At 41.5% G+C, this 24,401-nt stretch overlaps 1 protein-coding gene across 1 annotated transcript; it reads left to right on the top strand.

Moving 5' to 3' along the window:
- The first annotated feature begins 923 nt into the window (after nt 1-923).
- Nucleotides 924-22,452, top strand: ASB2 (ankyrin repeat and SOCS box containing 2). The gene is made up of 9 exons (XM_026046802.1): nt 924-1,168; nt 2,659-2,763; nt 7,126-7,292; nt 7,967-8,122; nt 10,288-10,533; nt 12,826-12,997; nt 17,982-18,543; nt 21,768-21,921; nt 22,291-22,452. The coding sequence occupies exons 1-9, from the start codon at nt 924-926 to the stop codon at nt 22,425-22,427; spliced, it is 1,944 nt and encodes a 647-aa protein (XP_025902587.1). The 3' UTR covers nt 22,428-22,452.
- Nucleotides 22,453-24,401: the final 1,949 nt, after the last annotated feature.

Here is a 24,401-nt window from a genome sequence, read left to right on the forward strand (position 1 = left end):
TCATGAAATATGCCCTTGACTCTTGAATGCTGAAGACTAGAACTGTCTCATCTGGTATTTAGATGAGATCCTGCCACAGCATTGTTTCTTCCAGGTGCTAATACCTCCCTGTCATTGCTAGAATTAGCACGGTACTTTGGACTGTCTTTGCCTTCTTTGAGTCCCTCCTGCACTGATGGTTCAGGCTGTGACTACTGAATGTGCTCTGATACTTGCTCTCTTCTCTAATTTCCACCTCTGAAACTCCAGGTTTCAGAAGAGAGCCTTACTAAGAGCCTTTAAAACTGATGACCTTGAACTTTCTTGTGTGAAAATGAGAAAATCAGAAGTGGAACTGAGTAGTGTTGCATTGCTCTTCTGGATTAGTGAAACAACATCACTTGAAAGAGCAGCTTTGATGTTCCTAATGAAATCTTCAGATAGTGTGAGGGAAAACTGCCAAAAAATGGCTTTACCCTGGCTAAGAACCTGTCCTTGCAGAAAACAGATAACCCTTTCTCCTTAGTTCTCAGCAATTAAGTGGAGATTAAAAAAAAAAAAAAAAAAAAAAAGAGATGTGCATTAGTGTTCTCCTAAAGAAATTAATGTTGAAGCTCTGTCGCCTTAATCTGTTGGGTATTTCCTTTACCTGTTTTTCTCTTGAACTGTGGCAACCAGAATAAGTTGATAAAAACTTGTGTTTCTTACAGCAGCTCCCTTCCCTTTCTAACAGCAGCTCCCTTCCCTTTCTTACCAACAGATAAAGCAGTTACATCTCTGTGATAGAAAGGATTTAGTTCATTAAATTTATATGTAGATGGCGAAGGTTTTTCTAGGGAGTGCTCATCAGAGTAATCAAAAGAGCACAGAACAGCTGAATTTCTTTCATTTTCCAAATTTTAATTGTCACAATCTCCTTTTGCAGGAAACCACACACACACAAAATGGCTACAACAGCAGCAAATACTCAAAGAACAACGATCGGCTGTGAGGAATACAGTCTCTACAGCAGTCTGAGTGAGGATGACCTTATAAAAATGGCCATACAGCAGAGCCTAGGGGAGGATCCTGTGGGGCAGTTGGCTGCCCAGACTCACCAGAAGTCGATCGTGGCTGGTCCCAGCGAGCCAGCCGCCCCCAGCCACACCAGCAGCCACAACCCACCCTACCAGATATACCCCTGGCAAAGGTGAGTGAGCCTGGGAAGGGACAGTCAGCATCCCCAGCCAAAACACACACTACTCTCTGTCTAGTAATACCAAGTAGCTTCAGATTGCTCATCATTGCTTTGAAAGTCTAGTATACATGCAATGAAGTCAGTGATTTGCACCCTCACAGTGAAATAAAAGCCTGTGCAAAGTTGTTGTCCCTGTTAAGGAAAAAGAAAATAAGAAACAGGGCAATCATACAAGCTTTCTTGATCTAAAGAAGCCCTGTTGAAGTGAGCTCTGTTCTCCCATGGGGACACATTGCACTCCTAGCTTGGGCTAAATCAGAGAGAGAGTACAGGATTTCTTATGGGAAAATATGAGAGGCCAAAAATGGCATATAAAACCATGTGAACTGACTACCTTCTAGATATCGCCAACACTAAAAGATGTAGTTATTTCAGATCAGAGTACAATCTCAAGAACACTTACTCTCAGCCAAGAGTAGCTGCAGATACCAAAGCATGGAGGCATCCACCTCGCCTGCAATGTTGTGCTCAGGCTGCAGCTTACAGAAAGCTGCTGACAGTTTCAAAACCAAGCTTTTAAGTTCTCCTTTCATTTTTAAAAGGCTGAATTCTCAAGGGGGATGGGGGTTTGAAAGACAAGACTAAAAAACTCTTTCAACCTTCTCATGTTTTGTAACAATACGGGAGTAACTGAAGTTTGGTTCTACCTTCCCTCTCATAACTCCACTGCCCTCACTGCCTCCCTACCTGCACTACCTGCAAATGTTTGATTCCCGAGGTTGAGAGACTTGGAGAAGTTTGATGAGCAGCAATGATGTTTCATAGTTACAGGATAAAAGATGCTTTGCAGAATGCAATCTTGCTCTAACTAAAGGCTTCTCAGTGTAACTACTGCACATCTGCGTGGTCAGCTCTGTTGATCTGATGTGCAGGAGTGAGGGCTACCCTGGCTGTTTGGTCTGTCTTCCTTGGGGGTCCTTTGATACCTACCATTTTAGCAAAAGACTGCATCTGTTCTTCTGTCCATTAACCTGTCCTGTCTCTGCCTCAGCCGAGCAGCTTTTGACTTCCCACTCAAGGAGAAGTGTTCACAGAGTTTGTAGCCTCGTTGCTGGACATTTCTGCTCAAAATGGAGCTCGCACCTAGGGCTCTCCACCCCCTCCTCTGACCTGCTTGCGTAACACTTGAGGAGGTGATGAATGTCACCTTGCCTCCTGCCTGCTTCCTGTGCGGTGGTGGCAGGGTTAACCTCACTGTTGTCTTATATGGTCATTTGAATCCCCTGACACTTCCTCAGAGGGCCAAAAATAATCTCCAGCTGAGAGAGCAGCTGAATCCAGTGCAGAGCAAGCTGTGGCCATCTGCTTTCATTCAAAGCCCCGACCGGCAGGCTTTCGCTCTCCCTCTCAGTGGGTGTGTGTCTCTGTTTCTGCCTCAACATGACCTGTTTCTCCTATTCGGAGTATTTCTCTTTATTTCATTCATGTCATCGCCACTCCAGATTAGCGGCCCAGGCGAGAGGCCGTGCTCAGTCTTCCAGCTCGGGGGCAGCCTGGGGGCTCCGGCGAAGGTACGACGGCAGCCCGTTCAGCACGCCTCAGCCCGTGTAAGTGCCTCGTTTTCCCCCTTTCTCCCCAGGAAGCCTTGCTGCCCCCTGCCCTCCCAGTCAGCTCTTCTGGGCAGTGACAGTGTCGGGGCGGGGGGAGGGAATTGGTGCCATTTCATGAAATCCCTCAGATTTCGTGAACTTAGATATATGCACGGTGCCCTCTTTGCCCTCCTTTTCCTTCCTCCAGCCTCCCGCCTGCCCCAGACCATCACACTGTCTCTTGTGAGCAACCCCACATCCAAGCCTTCCTTGACCTCCTCTCCCCTTTCATCCCTCTCCACCCTTCCAGTGCACATGTCCTGGGCGCTCTGGGTCACTCAGTAGCTCTGAGGTGACAGGGGAGAGCAGGGAAGGAATTGCTGTGTTGTGGTTTATTTATACGGGCTGGCTCACACATATGGTGCACGAGGCAGATGGGTGCTGTTTGTACTGCGCTGGTATTAAGTTCATAGTTCAGTGGTGGGGGATGGTGGGGAAAACAAGTATATAAACAGGGTGAGAAAGTCTAGTCTTTCAAAGTAATGTTTTATAAATGCTTCCAAGACAGTGTGGCTGCTTCTTGGCACGGCAGTACCTGCTCTGTTCTGACATTGATAAGGACTGCTGTGAAGCCCACTATCTCACCCACCCAAGGGGGAGCCACCAGGACAGAGTTTGACCCTTCTGGCCCAGTTTTGCCATTGGCAGAGACCATAAATAGACATGGTTAAGTATAGTCATGATTGAGGAAAACAAACAGGTGAGGATGTGGACCAAGCACTGCCCTTCCATAGTGGAAGTGCCTGGACCATGATGGGTTTATTAGAGCTCTCTGACAGGCAGAGTAGATGTTGGTACCTCTTTTTAGGAATGAGATGAGGGGTAAAAAGTATGACAGGTAGATCTTCTGTGTGCCTTGCAGAAAACTTTACCCCTTTTTTGTCTTCTGGTTCAAACCCTCTTTGTTTTCTCCATCTTACAAATCCCTCCCCAGATGCACTGTTGTACAGCTACCACATCCGCACTCTTTTTCCTTTCACCTCTCTCACCTCTCTCTATCTGCTCCCCTATCTCACCCAGCACCCTGTGTGATCTTGATTCTGCCTTTCATGGTCTGCTGACATTGCCCTCACTGACATATGTAAAAACTTCCTTCTGCTGAAATGTCGGGACTCACTTAACTCCATCACATGTCAGCTCTTCAAGGCCCCACTGAAATCACACACTATCATTATGAGATACGTGCTTCTTTCATCTCCCCTGTTGAAACTGCAGTGACTGAAAAGCAGGCTTTTTCTTCTGCATCATATAGCTCAGTAGAGTTCAGTTCACAACAAGGGCCACAATAATGGGCCACAAAATGAACTTTCCTCTGCTGTCAGGTGAGAGCAGAAGAGTGGCAGGGAAGTTGCAGGGGAACATGATGGCACAGCTGTTTTCCAGCCCTGCTCTCAGAGCAAGGCCGGAGGTGAGAGCTGACTTCGGTCAGGGAGATGTTACTTCATGCTGTCAGCATCCCACTAGGTTGCCAGGAAAGGAAGGTGCTTCCTCAACCCTTCTCCCTCTGTGCCTGTTCTGCAACACTTAGAATTGACCCCACCATGCACCTCTTTTGCCATGAGTATTTATGAGTCTGGCTACTGGCCTTTGAAATGCATAACTCTTTTGATGAGTCTATAAAGTTAAGATTTCATCAGAACTTCAGAATTCCTTCTTAGTCCTAATACTGTTTTTTTTTTATTTCAATTAAAATCCAAACAGCAGAATGTGTTCATATACATATGTGTATGTGTGTGTGTGTGTGTGTGTGTATACACATACATATATAGACAACTGTGAGACAAGGAAAAAAAGATTTCACATGGAGACTCATTAAACCTTCTGTGCTTCTCTGGAATTTACTTGGCTAAAGCATCTACAGCCGAGTCCAGCAAACTCCTTGTCTTCCTCAGGAATCATTTAAGGTCAAGGGGCCTAACAGAAGTTTACTTCATTCAACATCTGAAGGCTGAAGCAGACCACTAACTGATTCTGCACACATTTTTAACCTTACCACAGAGAAGCGGTATCGTCTGTTTTCACTGGGTCTCACTTAATGTGATTTACTTTGCATTTGCTGTTTGCCAACAAAATGCAAGCAGACTCCTGTCGTATCCCACCTGGCATGCAGTAACTCATTAAACTCCAGTAACTGTATCGTGTGCCCAAGTCTGGGTCGCAGTAAGCAGCCCTGTGTATGTAACATGAAACTTTGCACAGCACAACAGATGGTTTCAGCAGGCATGTGCCAGGGGCTTTTAAAGATGAAGATCCCCCACCTCCTTCCCTTCTCCCAGCCAGATATACCAATTGTTGCTATTAACTGACTTGAACAAAATACTGAATTTTAAGTGCCTATAGTCCTTTAGGTACCCTAAATAGTATGGGGATACATTGGGGTCCCTGGGATCTCAGTCCTGAGTTATCAGGTCAGTTGATTCCTTCTGGCTGCGAGGTGGCAGGAGGTGGCAGGAAGGCAGCTGCCTGCTCTAGCTGTTATCTCCTCAGGAAAATTGCCTAGCTGTGTCCCCTATCTCCCTCCATTCTAGTGTTGCTATTTTTGTGACTGCTGTCTTGGGATCTCTGCTTTCAGCTACAGAGAAGAAAGGGCAAGTGGCACTAAGTTTTCACCTGGGAAATTCTGTTTTTTCCTATTTATTGGCCAACCCATTTTGTTCAGGGCTTCCACTGCAAGCCCTGAGTTTGTCCTCAGAGACACAGCATGATGACTTTTCTTTCAGAGCAAATATCAGCATTTATGGCCCCAGACTGCCTTGAAAAACCTCTAGGCAAGCTGAAGTTAATGACTGATGTGACAGTTTCAGACCAATGGAGGTCTGCAGTGTTCCCAGAGGAGGTTCCCTCAGCGTCAGCCACATGCTGCACTTCCAGTCTTCGTGTCCTTCTGCCACCTGCAATCTCCAGCATAATGACAGAATCCCGTGCTGTTCCAGTAGCCTGTGCTAAATGCAGTTGTCTTACCAGTGAGCTGCTTTTGGGGTACCCCGCTGCTGACCTGTCCACGTTTTTGTGTGTCAAGTCTCACTCTATTGTAGTATTTTAGACCTTCTGTTATATCCAGAGTTTCTAGCTGTTCTCATTCTCACTTTTGTGGCTTTAGTCTCATGTCTGCCCTGTCTCCCTCTGAGACATTTCTCTCCTTCCACTTCCTTCCCTTCCCAGTCTCCCTACCTCAAAACTGCAAGGCTATCTCTTCAGACCTAGTTCAGCCACAGACTCTCCTATGTTTTAAACATCCTTGTGTCCTCTGTCTCTAAAAATACACCCCACCTTAATCAGAGGTTTGCTGGGCTCAAATGGATGATCAGTGGGTAGCATGAACCACTCAGCAGCATGGCACCGGATTCGAGCTGTGGTTCCAGGGACCCCATACTCATATAGTCACTTGGGACACTGGTAACTTGGTTACAAGTGGACTTGTCAAAAAAGCTAATGGGCCAGATTATAAGCAGATATCTACAAAAAAAAATAAGATTCTCAAGTTTCCGGTACCTAGCAGGTCTTGTTTTAATACTGGACACCTTTTCAAAGGTCTATAATGTCCAAAACAGTTATCATTTCAGAAAAACTGGCTGCTTAATACTGACATAATAGCTGGGGATGTATAGGGTATAGTCATTAACAACAGCTCAGAATTTAATTTCAGAGAATAGATTTTATTTTTTTCTCCGAAAAAAAAAACAAAACAGAGAGAGCCCAGACCAACACTAGAAGGTCTACAAGGTCCAAATAGAGTTCTCCTTTCTTGATAGCTAGTTTACCTAACTTCTCATAAAAGAAATGGGAAGTATCTCTAAAATATCAGAACAAGATTTTTTTTTTTCAGAATTTCTGCTTTAATACTCAACCACCTGCAAATTGCAGCTAACAATTCTGAAACGGGGCTAGCCTTATCTATGCTGATCTTGTTTATGGGCTTTCAGCTGGAAGCACCTTACTGCATTTAACAGCAAATGACAAGGTGATATAATTGTCACAACCATGGACCCTCGCAGAGCAAGGCTGGTACTAGTCTCACCCATCCTTACCTTTCTAAAACGTAAATGTTTCTGTCATTGATAGTCATGCCTACAATTTCTTTGTGCTTAGTGGAGAAAGGTCTACATCTCTAGAGATTGCTTCTTCTCATCTGTTGCGACCAGCTAAATTAAGACAGATGATAGATTTTACCTCTAGTGATGACTATAGCTAGATGCCCTAGAGCCACAAAAAACTGTCATGTAGATTCATTGTTCTTTATTTAATGATACTGTGCTGTTGCTGGAAAAAGCTCCTCCGTAATGAATGAAGCAGTAATCAATTTTCAACCTTGCCTTAAAGAAAACTTGACCCCTTGGTGGCAGCAATCAGAGATGGAGATGAAAAAGCAGTATGCGACATGATGAAATCAGGAAAAGACCTTTCTGCACCTAATAAGGATGGCTGGATACCCCTCCATGAAGCTGCATACTATGGCCAAGTGGGTGTCCTGAGCCTGTTGCAAAAAGGTTAGTAAAATTAAAATTAATTGATTACAGAATGGATAAGAACAGTTTGAATAGACTGAAAAGCGGAATTAACACCAGCCCAGCTTCTGTCTGTGTCCTTGTGTGAAGTTCTTTTTCCAGCTTCTGTATTTGTACATTGATTTCACCCTTTCTCTGAAGACACATTTGCAGATTGAAGCCTGTAAAAGTTAGGATATTGAAAATGAAGTGCTATCCGTATGAAGCTACACAGATCATGCCAAGTCCTGGATTTCTTACACTAGAGGCTTGCAGTTGGACCTTCAGCTATTGTTAACTGGTAGGGTGCCACAGCAGGCAGCAGAATTACCTGAGGCTGAAGATCCAGCTAGTGCCTGAAGCGAGTAAACTATCATAATCTGCTTTGAACTGCTAGCGAAGAGCATTTACTCAGCAGCTTTTTGCATTGTTAGTAGCGATAGATAAACATTAAAATCTGAGCCAGTGGCTAGTGTGATTTAGAAAAAAACCATATTATAAATTCACTTTGTGTGATTTTAAGGAAAGTTTACTTATTTTTCCTTCTAAAAAGGAAAAGAAAAGATGAAATAAACAACAAAAGCTCACCCAAAACCCTAAGGATCAAGGAAGCTGATTGCACTTCAAATATTGCATGCTGCACAGCGCAGTGACTGTGGCTGATGTTTTTTTGACAGCTTACCCTGGTACAATTGACCAGCGCACTCTCAATGAGGAGACAGCTCTGTACCTGGCCACAAGCCGGGGCAACATGGACTGTCTGCTCACGCTGCTGCAGGCTGGAGCAGAGCCTGACATCTCCAACAAGGCCAGAGAAACACCACTCTACAAAGGTGAGAAATGAAGTTCCCAGAGATGCTGAGCTCTGCTGGGGCCACCAGAGGAGAGATGTTGGCACACAGAGAATTAGCCACACATAGAGCTCCTCAGAGGTGGTAGGCACGTTAAGTCTTGCATGCAAAGATTCAAATCCAGAAGTTAGCTCCCATTTCATACAGGTAGACATGTAACTCCTGCATCTGATTGCTGGCCCAGCCTCTCTTTTATTTGCCTTCTCACCAGGGACAGATGGTGCTTGCCACAGGGCTGCAGGCTGTAATGTAAGGCTGAGAGTGAGGAGTGGGATGTGTGAGGAGTCCTCAGCACAGTGTGTCCTGTGGGTATCTACACAGTGTCTCAAGCACTGGGAAAGCAGAAAGCTGGTCAGTACAAGAATATATATTTTTAAACGGTAGGTCCGAAACAACTGTTAGATGGGTATAGAGTCACCATCCCTGGCAGTGTTCAAGAAACATGTAGATGAGGCACTTAGGGACATGGTTTAGCAGGTATGGTGTTGAAGGGCTTGTGGTTGGACTCCATGATCTTGAAGGTCTTTTCCAACTGTAATGATTCTGTGATTCTGTGGGTGAGTACCGTAAGTGTAGACATGTTTGTCATTCATGTACTGAGTGGCACAGGTCAGGCTAGGTGCTATGGCCAATGCATAATACTATAAAGAATTCAGTGAGGTATTGTATTTAACATGCGTCTATTACATTGCTGCTGTATCACATAGTACCTGAAGGGTTCAGAGAAAGCAACAATCCCTCACACCTTTATGTCCACCTCCCTTGGACTGACTGCTCCCCACATGGCAGTTATTAGTGCTCTAACTTTATAATAAAAAAGCACAGTATTGGCTTACACAGTAATCTTTCCATAAGCTTTGGATGCCTGGAATTATAGATACTCAGTTTAATATGACTGATTTTAAAATGTCCAGTTTATTGTCTGCTACTAGAATTTTGTTCCACCGTAAACTAAACACACAATAGCAGTGTTCTTCATAAATATAAATATATTTATATTTATAATAAAATAATAATTTAAAAAATATGAAAGCGCCCTTTAGAGAAAACTTCCTAAGAATGTGCTGTTCTTGATACAAAATTTTATGGTCCATTCTCAAATAAAGGAAGAGTGAAAAAGTGATGATGATAAATTAGCCATCCTTTGTACGTAAGCAAATTGAACTCTGCAGAGCTGCTCTGATTACAGCAGTGTCTAGTCAGATAATTTGTCTCAGAACATGCTAGTGACACTCATGCATAGCAGAGGAAGCCATGGGGATGTCTCAAACGAAGAACCAGTGCTGAAAGGCAGCACTTCTATGGGAAAAGGACTAAAAGGATTATTATTAGAGAGAAAAAAAAATATATATATATAATTGTTACAGACTGTGCTGGCCTTTCTGACTGTGCAGTGTACAGCATATGCTAATTGGCAGTTCTAAAAGTGACTATTGTAAAAATGATCTGTTCTAGAGGCTTCTGATTTGGGGTGCTACAGTAAAAGTGTGTAGACAGTCTCATGAGTAAGGATGCTGAAAGCAGTGGAACAAATTAATAGTATTAAAAAAATATATATATAAAGAAGACACCTCTAGTTTAGAGTGGTCCTGAGTTGTGAATTGTGGCAGGCTGGGAGAGTGCTACACTCACCCCATTCTTACATTGTAAGGATTCTTTGCTGGTCACTGTTTGTTCTTTTTGTATTTTCATGACTACACAGCTTTATCTGGGGTTCAAGGCAGTAAGATACAGGGTATCTTGCATAGAATTAGGACAGAGTCTTTAGGTCCTATGGCTTCTGTAACATACTAATTCTTCATGAATATCACGTGCACTTCATCACCTCCCTGTGTCACAGTGATACCTAGTTAGTTCAGAGGTGCTGGGCTGCATCCCTCACTTACCAGGTGTGGTTCAAGTGCAGTGCATGACAATTAGCTTCTCACAGGTCCCACACAGCTGGTTTTTTTGCTGCACCCTTTGCCAGACCTTGACCTTGTCATTTGACTGCAGTCTTAGTTCTTATATTGAACTAGATGGATTTCTAGCTTGACTGAGTATGGCCAAGTTTTATTTTTCGCTTAATGCTACATGTGGTGGATAGTCAGAACACTTAGAATCTGTTCAAAACCTGTCCTGTATCTGTTCCCTTTTTCTCAAATCAGCCTGTGAACGCAAGAATGCTGAGGCCGCAAGACTGCTAGTGCAGTACAATGCTGATACCAACCATCGTTGTAACAGAGGATGGACTGCTCTTCATGAGGCTGTTTCCCGAAATGACCTGGAGATTATTGATATTCTTGTGAAAGGAGGTGCCAAGATTGAGTCTACAAATGCTTATGGAATCACTTCTTTATTTGTGGCAGCTGAGAGTGGGCAGTTGGATGCTTTGAGATACCTGGCAAAATGTGGTGAGTACTGTCATGAGATCGGCATGCCTTTACTCAATTCATCCTTAATACTTCAAAGTGTCTCTTAATTCTCCATGCCATTTCTAAGTTCAATTCTCCATGCCATGCCTAAGTTCAGTCTCTGGAGACAAGGCCAGAAGAGGTGCTCCAGAAGGCTAGATTACATATGGTCTTTGAGAGAGCATGAACTAGACAAGTTTCATCATCATCCTAATGGATGATGATCACTTTGTGAAGAAGTTTGGTGCTCTTTAATTGTATTGACTAGTAGCTTCCAAAACCTATAAGACTGCCCATGTGTAGCTTAACACCCAGTTGGTTATAAAAGAAGTTGTATGCTATAATACATCACAGAAGTTGAGCATTAGCCAACCCCATTTGCTCGTGAACATGTGCAATGATGGGCAAGGTTAGTTTTCCTCATCTCCTGGTGAGGAGGTCATTAACAGTTTTATACCAAAGAGAAGCAGACTCGCTCTTCCTCATGTGTATGTTCAAACATATAAGCAGAGTGAAATTGATTCTAGTTTATACCAAACTTAACTTATACTGCTCCAGCCATATAAACCAACCTTAAAATAAGCACAATATACTTAACTACCATTGCGAGGCAATTGTTTGTTCTCAGTGTGGCATAATATCTTCAATGTGAGAATCAGGCTGTGTTTCAATTGTGTTTCAATTTAGAACTATATTATGATAATAATGTAATATATTATGATATTATTTCCTTAAGGAAATCATAATATGGATCTAAATTGAAACACAAAAAGTGTTTCAAGCTTCAATTCTGAGAAAATACACAAGAGAAAATCCAATAAAAGTGTCCAAATGTTTCAAGCCCTCAAAGGCTCCTCTAGGAATGTAGGGAATTATATCATTGCATTGTTTATAATGAGCAATGTTCATCATAAAAAAAGGTTTCTTTTTCATTTCTTTTTCATTAAGAACGTAGTCCTGTGTTATGTTTTGTCACTGCAGTTCTCCTGATGTCTCTAACTACAATATCTTCAAAGGGCCAAACACAACACAGATGTTTCAGTTTGGGGTGATAGCCCAGGGAAATGTTCTCCTTGGCAGGGAGTTTTTATGATCAAACAGGAGACTGATTGGTCCTTTTATTGGCGTTAGAAGCAAAACGCCAGTAAACTGTCATTTCCACTTAGGATACATTTAGAGCAGCCTTCTTGAAGACAGAATGGTGTAATATATTACAGTCGAAAATTAGACTTTCAAGTTTTAAATTTCTAGCGCAAAATAGATCTAGAATTCAGATTCAAAAATGTTCATGGACAAAAAAAAATAGGGTTTGGTTTATTCTTACTGATTATTTATTAAGCCATATACCCACTAGAGCTCACAAGAAATACCACAAATAATCCAGTAGCTCCTTAACAATATTTGTCCTTTTTTTCAATAAAACTTAATATTTGGCACTTAATTGGAAACCTGATGAAATCAAGACATGGGGCCTTAGATCCTAAGTTTTGAAATTAAATATTCATTGAATAATGCTTACTTGAATAAAAGGAACTTTTAGATACTTAATTCTTTGCTTTGTATGATGAGAATGTCTTACTACAGAAACCTATTTTAGGCTGACTATGCACTATAATTAAAATATAGTATAAGTAGTATAAATGTACTTACAGTATAAATATATGTAGTATAAATAGCATGTATAAACATGAAGCTTGCATATAAATATATAAAGTATTATTAATATAAAAAATACATATAGAATAATATCCTTTGTAGGGCTCTTACTGAAATCATCTAGTCCCACCTCCTGCTGCAAAATACTGTATACACACACAGTAAATATATAAATATTAATGAGATTATTATGGCTAAAGCAAAGGCTGTGGTATATAAAGAATTATCCTTTAACATATTTTAAAATGTTTGCCTGTGGGACATAGTTGGATGGAGCCAGGGTTCATAACTGTGAGCTAACCGTTGATGCTCACTGTGTGTTTTGCCCTGTGGGCACCTCCACTTTCCAGAAGGGCAATGTCACTTTATCACAGTTTTCCCCCGACAGACTGAGTAAAGAGAATAATTGCCCCAATAAACTTTCCCTCATAAAATTCACATTGTAATAAAAATCAGTGGAGACCGAAAGCATAACTGTATTCATTTTTTATTTTGATGGGATATGACCTCATTCACGTTCCCTTCTGGCACATTTTGTAGCTCCAGTGTCATGCAGACTTATGCTGTTCGCTCAAAATATGTTACTTTTGTTGGTTTTTAATTCTTTAGTGCTACAAAGATTTCCTTTCTTCCTAGGTGCTGATATAAATACTCAAGCCTGTGATAAAGCCTCTGCTCTTTATGAAGCCTGTAAAAATGGACATAGACATATTGTGGAGTTTCTCTTGTCCCAAGGAGCAGATGCCAACAAAGCCAATAAAGATGGCCTGTTACCTCTTCACATAGCAGCCAAAAAAGGCATTTGCGAGTAAGTTGGGGTTCATTTCACAGTTTCATCTTTTAAACAAGAAGATTTACAAAATAAGAGAGTATAAGGTCCCCTATATAATACTGAGCATTTTAGAGCTTGTGTTTGAAATCCTAAACTGAACTCACTGTGTTTGTGGGATGGGGATAGGACAAGACAGGATGGGATAGGATGGGATGCAACAGAATGGAATGAGTAAGGTGGAGCACAGCAGTGGAGTGGGCTGAAAGATCTTTTTAACTTTACCAAAATATCATCAACTAGGGCAAAATATACCCTTGCATCATTAAACTCCTACAAAATATGTCTGAGATGGAATAAAAGCATCCACATGGAGGGGTTAGTTCTCATAGCTATCAAAACATAGCTTAGTTTACAACCATATTCCTACCAAAAAAAAGCCCATAATAGTTCTTCTGCATGATCAGAACATGCTCCATTCATGTCTAGTGTGTTTAGGTTTTCTTTTAAGCAATAATTCAGATGCTGACAGCAGGCAATGTTTAAGTGAATCTCTAAGGCATTCATGAGACCATTGCTAGAATACGATGTCCAGTTCTGTATCCTTCCTTTCAGGAGACTGTCAAGAATTTGGAAAGACTTCAGAAAAGAATTATAAGAATAATTCAGGGTTTGGAAGATATATTTTATTAGTGAATGATTAAATGACTCTTAAATGCAACAGACAAATGCATAAAGAGATCCAGGTGATTAGTTTCTGAAATTAGATGTATTTGGGATAGAATGGAGCACACACCTTAAAGAGTGAGATGAGTAACTAATGAAAAAGATAACGAGGAAATGGGTAGATTGACCAGTCTTTTTAATGAGAGGTGTGAAGGTATCAGTTTACAAGATGCCACTTAGATATGTGATTATAGCTCTGTAATGTAAGTAGATTTTGTCTAGCTCTTCCAAGGATTGACAAGTACTGCCATTGCAGCATGCTTCTGAGCCTGAACTCCTGCCTGAACTCCTACATGTTTCTGGTACTAGCACACATCTTACATCCTACCTTTCATTCCTTGCTGCTGGAAGGGCCAGTGGCTCACAGACATCTGTGCAAAATAGTCATATCTGTGATTGCAGTGAGAGACCCCTTTGATGACTCTTGTGGACTCTTCCGACTATTACATTTTCCCCCAAAATCCTAACAGCAATAGCAGAATGAGAGAGTATATACAGCTGCAATAGCTGTATCTGGATATTAAATCTATCTTTCCAAACAACTGCTGGAGCAGATACTTATGTATTCAACAATGTCTGAGGAATGAAAACTTTTGACAGCACTATACCTTCCCACAGTATCTTTCCTGCAAATTTCAGTATACTTGAGAATCCTAATTGAGCTTCTCAAATCTCGTAGATAGACCTGAGAATATTTATTTTCTGTAGCTGGACAAATTCTCCTTTGTGGAAGCTGTATATTCCAGAGGCCAGCTTAATGTGAATTTATGAAATGGATTTATACACTTCTAGCATGTGTGTAAATGCCTTGCATAGACTTACGCAAACACGTTTCATAATTTTCTCTGGATTTTGAGTTACAAAGATATTTTTTTGAAAACAAGCACAGTTTAGATGAAACGGAGACAGGACCCAGCTCCAGTCAACAACTTACTTTCAACAAAATTAATCCAAAAGTACAAAACACTGATCTGAATCTAATTTGTATATAAAGCTTAAACCAGATTTCTTATCTACTCCTCCTCTTTGCTGCGTACCTCCACATCACAATCTGAAATGCAGTTTACATGGAAGCTTTTCAACCTGAGTCCATCCCAGTGTTATGAAAGAAAGGGCTTGATTCCGATCTCACATCAACTAGTGCCAATATTCAACAGCATAAATGAGACCAATATTAAGCTTCAAGTCTGAGTTCCTTTACATGTAAAAGACCAAGAACCTTTTTTTTGGTTTGTAACTGCTGTAAACTGAAGTGAAAAAAAAAAGATCTTTCATGCAGCCAGAACCAAATATTTATCTAAATGACAAAGCTTTAACCCAACTGATCATTCTTAATTCCTTTGGTATTCAGTAGAATAACACCCTTCATGGTGACCTCTCTTTGTATTCCTGCAGATTAAGTACGTAATTCAGCAGGAATTCCACGCTTCAACTTTTTTGCCAGGACATGAAGGCTCCCTGCCATCAAAGAGCCAAGAATGTGGTCCCAAGGCTCAACTGTCAACTCTTGTTGCTTGGTGTTTGTTTATTTTAAATGACACCTTATCAATACTGACATGAAATTCATAAAGTTCATCTCTTCAACTGTAGAAAGGATAACAGTAAGCAGTCATTTAACCCCTTTCCTCTTGGAACTGATGAGCTGAGAAGGGAAAACGTTATTTGTGGAGAGTGGGCAATTTAAATAAAAGCAAGTCCCTCGACACGCGCATGCTAAGGATACTCTGCCTCCTTCATGTTATTTCTAGCAAAAAAGAAGTCACAGGAGTAGATGTTATGGATATGGGAAAATGTAGCAATATTTCAAATGTATATATGAGGATCAGCCCCTTGACAGCAGTGCATTGTGACCTGGTTTCACAGGATCACAGAATCATGTAATGATTGATATTGGAAGGGACTGCTAGAAATCATCTAGTGCAACCTTCCTGCTAAGTCTGGACACCTAGAACATGTGGCACAGGGTCACATGCAGACAGGCTTTGAATATCTCCAAATTTGTCCTGCCTTTGCTGCTTTTCCTTGAACTGCCTTCCCTGTCTGGACAGGCAGTAGAGACTGCAGATGTAGAGGCATCATATTACTGCATCAGTTCTCTTTGGAGGACAAGGAAGAAAGGAACAAAAGGAACAAAGTTTTGATGAACAAAATTATAGTCTCCTGATGCAAATTTGATGCTTCCTGTTTGACCTCCCAACATAAATCAGTGTTGCAAAGATTGTACCAAGATCTGGGACGTTGCAGTGTCTGGAGGCAAAGCCTTGTTGTGACACCTCTCTTGTAAGGTTCAGATATTCCTTGCAAATAGAAATGAGGCAATGCCTCTTTAATCGGATGTGAAGACCAGTCTGGAACATATATGATTCTGGAGGGAAATAACAAAACAAACCCTTAAATTTTCAAAAACAGTAGGTCGTGATGTTGACATTTGGCATGGGGTCCTCACATGCCCTTTTAGAACACATACAACATTTGCTAATGGTGGGAAGCAGCTAGCTCACCAGCATCCAAGCCTCTCGCTCCTTGGTGAGCATCACCACACTGGAAGATCAGTGAGCTTTTATGGAGAAAAATGTTGTGCTTCATTTCCCAAGATACTTACATACGAACAAAATTGCTTTTGTTTAAGAATGGGATATCAACTTAGAGACTTTAACAGTCCATCATGTAAATGAGAGCATAATTCTGTTATATGTCCTATGCCTTTGACTTTCATTTCAGCTCCTGGGAGCTTTGTAGCCTCAGTTTTTTCAGGACCGTTCAGTGCACCGCAGGCAAAGCCTGTGTAAGGCAGATTTACCTCAGACTGACAGTAGTGCTTATATTTTGCTTAGTTCTTTATGTAAATGTTTGAGGACACATTGTTGAGACTGGCAGTGCAGTCAAGATCAAAACATCTAGCACTAGGAAAGGAACAAAAAGCATGTCCAGGAAACTGAGTTCTGCAAATTTGTGTGTTTGAAGAGCTGTTGCCTACTATATAGAGGAATCAGTGTGGGAGGAGGTGTGCTCAGCTTGCTGGGTCCCACAAGTCCTATTTTTGGGCCTCTTTCCACTTGCATCATATAAGGAGCATAGAAATCTCCAGGGACAATAAGGACACTCAGTTTGAATGTTGCTTGGTCTCTTTCTGGATCGAGCTTAAAGTGACTTGTCTGCTTTATAGAATCAACCAAGTCCCTTGACTAAAACATCCATCTTATAGGCAGGAAATGAGGATTAAAAACATGGGTTTAGTTATCCAGCTCTGGTCACTCCTTTAGATGCATCAAAATGATCATGGATATTTGCAGGGTCACTGTTCTTCACATATTTGAGCATCACATTATATAATGAGAAGCTCGATTTACATTACTGCATTTAAAGCTGTGAAACACGTTCCAATAGCATTCCCAGGTTACTGGGGTTTAGAACTTGGCTGAACATTTTTTCTCCCTGGGACAAAGCATGGAAACTGGCCTGGAAAATATTTTTATTTTGTTTTCTCCCTTTTCCTAATTGTCTTTTTGGCTCCTCTGCAATCTGGAATGGACATTGATAGACGTGTGGATTTGCCATAGCCAAAAGACAGGCAGCAAAAGCCCCTAGGACAGGGCTCAATTTAGGGTAAAAACTTCCTTGTAAAATTTGGCACAGAGGTCTGGAAACCAAATATATAGCTGATCCTATCTAGATCCCACAGAGGAAGGTTTGATTTCATCCCTTTAATAGTTTCAGGCATCTTGCTGTGATGTATTAGGCCTACTAGTGTCTTGGTTATGTGCCTGTCGTGCTGCCCCCACTGAGCAGTAGAGTGAAACTGATAGAGGGAGATCTTCTCTTTGCCAGCACGTCCATATGCACATCAGTTCTGGAACAGTATGCCCATTCCTTTGCTCCTATCCATAGAGCAAAAATGAAGATACAGAACATTTGGGAGAGTGTGGATGGATGTCTGTCAGTTTTTAACTGCTCATTTGTGTTTTGGTCTTTCAGTCACCACAGGGTAGATGAGATATCAGCATGTCACCTCTTCCATTATTACTACTCTTCTGCCTGCCTTTACCTTACAAAACTGGGAGATAATTTCAAAAAACTTGTTCCTCCCTGCAGAAGAGGTCTCATAACTCACACTTCTACAAGGCAAGAGCATACATAACGTTGTTGGCAGTTTCCCAGTTCATGCTCTAATTTACCTCAGAACAAACTAATTCTTGCCTGAGTTGACAGGCCATTTCTTATGGTTATGACAATAGAGCTTTGATTTGTAACAGATTCCCTAAAGCTCATTCCTCCTCACTGGCTCTCCACCCGACAGGATTGTCTCCATGCTGATCCCCGTAACCAGCCGCACTCGTGTCAAGCGCAGCGGCATCAGTCCCCTGCACTTAGCAGCTGAACGCAACAATGATGACATCTTGGAAGAGCTGATCGACGCTGGCTATGATGTGAACACTGCCCTTTCCCAGGAACGGTCCTGCCTTTATGAGGACAGACGTACCACCCCTCTTTATTTTGCTGTCTTCAACAACAACATCTACGCCACAGAGCTCTTATTGCAGGCTGGAGCCAACCCTAACGTTGACCTCATCAACCCTCTACTTATCTCCATTCGCCACGGCTGTCTAAAGACCATGAAACTGCTTCTTGACCATGGAGCAAACATTGATGCCTATATAACAAGCCATCCCACCACATTTCCAGCTACCATCATGTTTTCAATGAAGTACCTTTCTGTGCTCAAATATCTCCTGGATCTGGGCTGTGATGCAGTTTCCTGTTTTGAGTGTCAGTATGGAAATGGTCCACATCCTGTGTTAAATTACAGAAGGGACAGACTTAACGATCCTCAGCAGCCCAAACAGCCAACCATAATACAGGTAAGCACTGCCTAATTTACCTACAGTACTTCTGAGCACCTCTCTTACCAAGGCATCATGCGATCTTAATGTATGTCTTCTCCCAACTTTCTTGTGGGGAAAGAATGCCCTTATTCTTACTTTTATACATAAATAAAAGACTCAGTAAGAGTTTGTAAGTTGCCCAAGGACACATTTAAAAACAGTGGAAGGGTAGGCAACAGATCTGGTAGCCATAGGCTGAATTTGAGGTAAATTCTAGCCATCTCCACAGCCTTTGCTTGCAGATGTACAATACTGTTTTCCACTGGATTTGGTCTGCCAAGAGTGAAGCATGCCTAATATCATACGGGGCATTGACTATCAGCAGTGGAAACCTGCTTGTGTTATTTGCAACATAAGATTTGTGTTATCTTGTACAGATTGTCTAGTTCTACACGTGATAAGAGTGACTGGGTGAATGTAAATAGTTGTGATTTTTGAAATTTACTGAATGAAAACCCCTGGAAAGAGTATAAATCATTACATTAGCTAAATGACTTTTTGCATTGCATTCAGAATTTCCATAGGAAATTAGGAAAATTATATCCATGATTTCTTATTTTCAAAGGTGCATACAAATTTTAGTTGTCCATGTCTTTTATATGTATCTGTGCAGTCCCTTCCAAAGCTTAGCTTCATTGAGATTAAATTGGGATATTAATTCCCTAAGCTACTTTACAGATTCTCAAAATATACACTTCTTTTTGTTCTCTGTTGACTCTTTCCAAAACCTAGCCCTTCCATCCGAATTTCTATCCTGCAATACGTAATACAGCAAATATAGCTCAGAATGGCAGTCTTCTTTCTCTTATATTAGATATCAGGGAAGGAATAAATCAGCTCCTCTCCAGTGTAGCTTTGGGGGATACAGAAGAATGTGTTATTCAGCAAAAAGAGATAGTGACCAATACTTCTTCGTGATGAAAATAATAAAAGAAAATACTAAAAGATCCTAGAAAATCATAAGCTTTTTCATAATTCTTGGGCTCCAAAAGATTTTGCTGTCCAGGATCTACCTTGGAAACAAAAACAAACAAACAAACAAAACCCACAAAGCAAAACAACAACAAAAAGAACTCTCATGCTAAACAGACCCACATTCTCCTTCAGGGAGTTTGCTGAAGCAAAATTTCTCCAGGACAACACAATTTTGTCAGAGAAAAGGAATAAAAGACAATATAATACTCCCAATTCTTGACCCATGAAAATATACAACATAGAATGAGAAGAGGGCTGGAATCCTGAGACAAAGAGAAGGAGGTTTTCTGCAGCCTTCTCTGATATCCCAGCTACACAAAATAGTTCTGATTTTCATTTGGCTCTCAGTTAACACTGTTTCTTGGAAACAATGGAACCACTTGCAGACTTCACCTATGAGGAATATGAGACAGAAATAGCAAAAGCTATGTAAAATTATATCTGCGCCTACAGCAGAAGAGATATCAATGAGGAACAGATACAAACAAAACATATAAAGCAATTCCTTCCCCCTAAGAAATGTCATATTAGATTTGCTGTCAACCACCAGGATGGCTAATAAAAGTACGGCTTGTATTATACAGCTTCATGATATCTGGATCATATGAAACCATAACTTTCTCCTAGCAAAATATGTATATTATTTTCTAATATCACATTACACAAAGATAATAGGTCAGAATAATTAATCTTTATATGGTAAAGACTATGAGTTTTCAAACAATTAACACGGGGAATGAAGTATCCTACTGCCACAAGAGAGCATTCACTGTCCTTCTGAGACTGCAGGCAAATTATGTCATAGGACTAGAGTCCCTCGGTCTTGGAGAATCCCTTTGCATGTAGTTGCTGACTTACATTGTTTTATTTTGCCATGTTCATTTCCTGCAACAAATTTGGGGATATTTTTATTCTGGAAAAGGTTTTATAGACTGCACTTATCTGGAGGGAAGAGAAAAAGGACATGCAAGGGACAAGCAGGGACAAGAAATAAAATCCAATATTTTATTGTCTTACATCTGTGTCCTCATTTAAACTTAGACGTGGTGGCTTTACTGTGTGGAGGTGGTAATGCAGATCCCCTGCTTTGTACTTCCTATGGGTAGCTGCATGGCAGCAGCAGGTGCGCTGGAAAAATAGACCTGGGTATCCCAAAATGAACTTTCTGTAATCAGTCCAGGGAGAAATCTGGGCTGTCCACTTGGATCCTCCCAATATTAAGCTGGTGTCGTTTCTTTGCCATTTGGGGTAGGCTCAGAGTGTGCCTGCTGACAGTGTCAGGGATAAGCTGATGGATGGTACTTAAATCACCATAATTCAACTGGATTCGGCCCTGTGCCTGTGCACAGTGAGTTACTGTGTGCACAGTGTGATTTAATTCATCTTAGCTTTCCTGACTGCTCCCATGCAGATAAGTAATAGATATCCTCGCCATATGCAGCACCCTACCAGAAACAGATGAAGCTGTCTAGTATAATGCACATATTTAGACCGAAGTGGAAAGACAAGTCACTATTTTTGTTAAACAAGACAACTTAAAGTCAGTTTCTTACATCTATTTTTCGGTATTGATACAAGCCTGCCTTCATGCAAAGCTGTCACTGGTGGCAACAGAAGTTTTGCCTGATTTAGGGCTGATGAGAGGCCCAGGATAGTTCTCCTGTGTGTAAGTGAAACAGTCTGGGATTCATCTCCCAGAGTCATTTCTAGCAAGGTGTTTGATGTCCAAAAGCTGCAGACAGCAACAGGTTCACCAGAGACAGGAGGTGCTGTGCTCTGCCTGCCCTATCTGCTGCTTCCTCAGAGCCTCCTTTGCACACAGGTGTCCTGCGGAGGCCCTCCCAAGCAGGACAGGAATCCAGCACACTTTGTCACAGCATCCTGGGCTGGGTAGGCCCTACAGCAGCTCCCGCACCAGCTCGTGGCAAAGCCCAGAGCACTGCTCCTCCCATTCCCATGGGAGAAGGACTGTAAATCATGCTTTCTGTGCTCCACAGCTAGGCCTCCACCAGGGTTTTGTCTCCTCCAGTTGAGATAAAGGGGAATTTTGCCTTCAGTCTGTAAAAAAAGGGACTTTAGTAAAAGTTTTCTGAGGAAAAACTTGTAATTGTCCTCATGGCTGGTAGAAAGATGGGCCAACCAAGTAGCCAGGTCTACTGCTGTTGTAGTTTCCATGGGGTGAATTCATCTCTCACTAACTGTGGTGAATCTGTTTTTTGTTGAAGTTCTGTGAGATGGTGTCTGCTCCAGAGATGAGTCGATGGGCTGGGCCGATTATCGATGTTCTCCTGGATTATGTGGGTAACGTGCAGCTCTGTTCCCGGCTCAAGGAGCACATAGACAGCTATGAGGACTGGTCTGTCATTAAAGAAAAAGCAGGTATGGTCACCCAGGGAAGAATCCTGCACAGCACATTGGGGTTGGCATGATGCATGGCAGAGGGGAAGTGAGGTGGGAGGAAGTCCTGACCATACAAAAAGAAGCAGAAAATTCCCTATTTTCATTTACTTCCCCAAAACCATCAGTAAAGGTCCTTGCACATTCCTCTTCCTAACCTTTGTGGCCTGTATGGGTGTGCTGTGACAGGATTCCTTTCAAATCAAGCTGCATTAGCATGCTGGCTGCATGCAGCTCTTCAGCTGCCAATAAGGTTCTCCCCACGTTTAGTGTGCTCACCACTGGCCAGGCCAAACTGAGCTTTCAAGTTTAAGTTTTTCTGCTCATACCTCTGACCTGTCTCTCCTGCAGAGCCACCAAGACCTCTTGCCCATCTTTGCCGCATCAAGGTTCGAAGCTTGGTTGGAAGAAATCGCATTAAACTTATTGACACCTTGCCTCTCCCAGACAGACTGATTCGATACCTACAGCATGATTACACGCAGTGACCTTGGGCAAACCAGACACAGAGCAGCTTCCCAGCATGGCACCCAGGGTCATCGCAGGGGACAACAGCATGGTGATGGCACAGGCGCTGCATGGTGGAGAGGAGCTGCTGCTGGCCTTGGTCTGGCACTCTCCAATTACTCAGCTAAACTAAATACACTTCTGGAGCAGGAATGAGAACAAACTGAAACAGTGTGCCAAACACTGGACTATTATTATTGTACAGTTCACCTCAGAGCTTGGTCTGCAAAGAAAGGGAAATGAAAACCAGCACTAAGAAAGAGTCGTGCTGAAACAAGTATCGGTGAGGAACTGAAAGGTATTTTGGGGTCTGATGGAACTTCCTGTGATCAAAATTCAGAAATGATCAAGAATCACCATATTTGGAAAAAATGATTGCATTTCATTCACTGACTGACATTTTTGTTTTAGTTTCTGTTCTTTTTTTCTGATTTCTGCTCAGTGTGCTGGTAACTAAATCTCTGATATTTTGACACCATTTTGCTAACTCTTTTATTTTTTGTTTTGTTTTGTTTTGTGACCTTTCCTTTGAATAGAGAACTTGATTTCTGAACATTCAAAGCTCAGAACATTTTAGTAGATTCTTTTTCTCTCAGCACAGTACTGTACAAATATTAGGGGAAATAGAGAAATGCTGATTCCTTTAAAAGTCAGGGGAAGATTTATTTAAGAAGGATGTAAGAACTGTATTTATGGATAGAAAATAGAGTTCATATTGCATTTCATTTGCAAGAAAAAGGTCAAATTCTTTCTGAGAGAATTTTCTGGACTGAAGATTTGAAAGCAACTCTGAGCTTATTTTTGGTGTGTAAATTAGAAGTAGCTGCACTGGAAAGAGTAGCTTTACTCTGTCTTGAAGCTGTTGTCAGAAAAGAATGAAGCCATAGAGGAACATGAACCAACAGTGATGCAATGGAGAGAGGCAAGGTAACATGGATATGCCATCTTTGTTAAACCAACTTTATCTGTTGCTATGCTAGATCAAACTGTCCCCATGAAACCCAGGCTCTCTTACTTCCTTGGACCATTGTGGCAATGACAGTACTATTATTGGAATAAGAGAGATTATTTCAAAATGATGAAACTCAAACTTTGAAAATTTATAAAAATGAATACCCTGAATTAAACTTCTAAAGCCTATTTCAGGTGCCTGAACAATGTGAAGTTGTTTACACCAGGTGTAGTTCCACTGAAGAACATGAGACTATGTTTGGTGTCAGATATTACTGAGGCACAAGAAAAGGTTTAGTATTTATGTGTGAATAACCTGAGTTTGGAATTTCAGGGTATGTCTTAGCACCCTCTGACACTGATGGAAGTTATTGTCTCAGCTTCGTTAAAGTATAGGTCACCTATTTACCACTGAGATCTACAACTGATTTATGGCAGCTTAACAAGTTACCATCTATCAGTTGAACTGCTGTAATTGTCCGTGAAATTATTGTATTGAGGTTTTTAACAAGTCACATTCCCTCACAGCTGGGGAGGCTGAGGAGCTCACGAACAGTTATTGGCAGCGACGACAGCTCTGTTGACAGGTGTGACTTGACTTGCTGAACCACTGTGCACCTCACTCCCAATGAGACACCTAATAAGCATGGAAGAACCAAAATTCGGCACCACATCTTTGCAGATCTCATGCTAAAAGCACACTGCTCCTTATCTTAGGTATCAGAGGAACTGTGCACTATGATTTGGTTGGATTTCCACTAGAGATCTGACTGATAAGTTTTCCTTGTTGGTTGGTACACCATTCATGGAATCAGAACTGTAAGTAGGGAAAATGTGTTGCACCAAGTGTTCTTTGTGTGGAGTTTTACACCTTAGCACAGAACTAAAACTGTATTGCACAGGTGAAGATATATTTGGGCACATAAGTTTAGATTGTGAAATGCACTGTCTTGAAATGTGTTTAGCACTTGTGGAATAGGATGTGAATGGAAGCAGAAATGATT

The sequence above is a fragment of the Nothoprocta perdicaria genome, unplaced genomic scaffold (assembly GCF_003342845.1).
Source record: "Nothoprocta perdicaria isolate Ctin4 unplaced genomic scaffold, notPer1 scaffold_108, whole genome shotgun sequence".
Taxonomy (NCBI): Eukaryota; Metazoa; Chordata; class Aves; order Tinamiformes; family Tinamidae; genus Nothoprocta; species Nothoprocta perdicaria.

Bases quoted from the DNA above. Each gene is read 5' to 3' on its own strand.
- ASB2 (XM_026046802.1), top strand. From the start codon at position 924: ATGGCTACAACAGCAGCAAATACTCAAAGAACAACGATCGGCTGTGAG. The intron at 7,293-7,966 runs GTTAGTAAAATT...TTTTTTTGACAG, and splicing joins CCTGAGCCTGTTGCAAAAAG to CTTACCCTGGTACAATTGAC. The intron at 21,922-22,290 runs GTATGGTCACCC...TCTCTCCTGCAG, and splicing joins TGTCATTAAAGAAAAAGCAG to AGCCACCAAGACCTCTTGCC.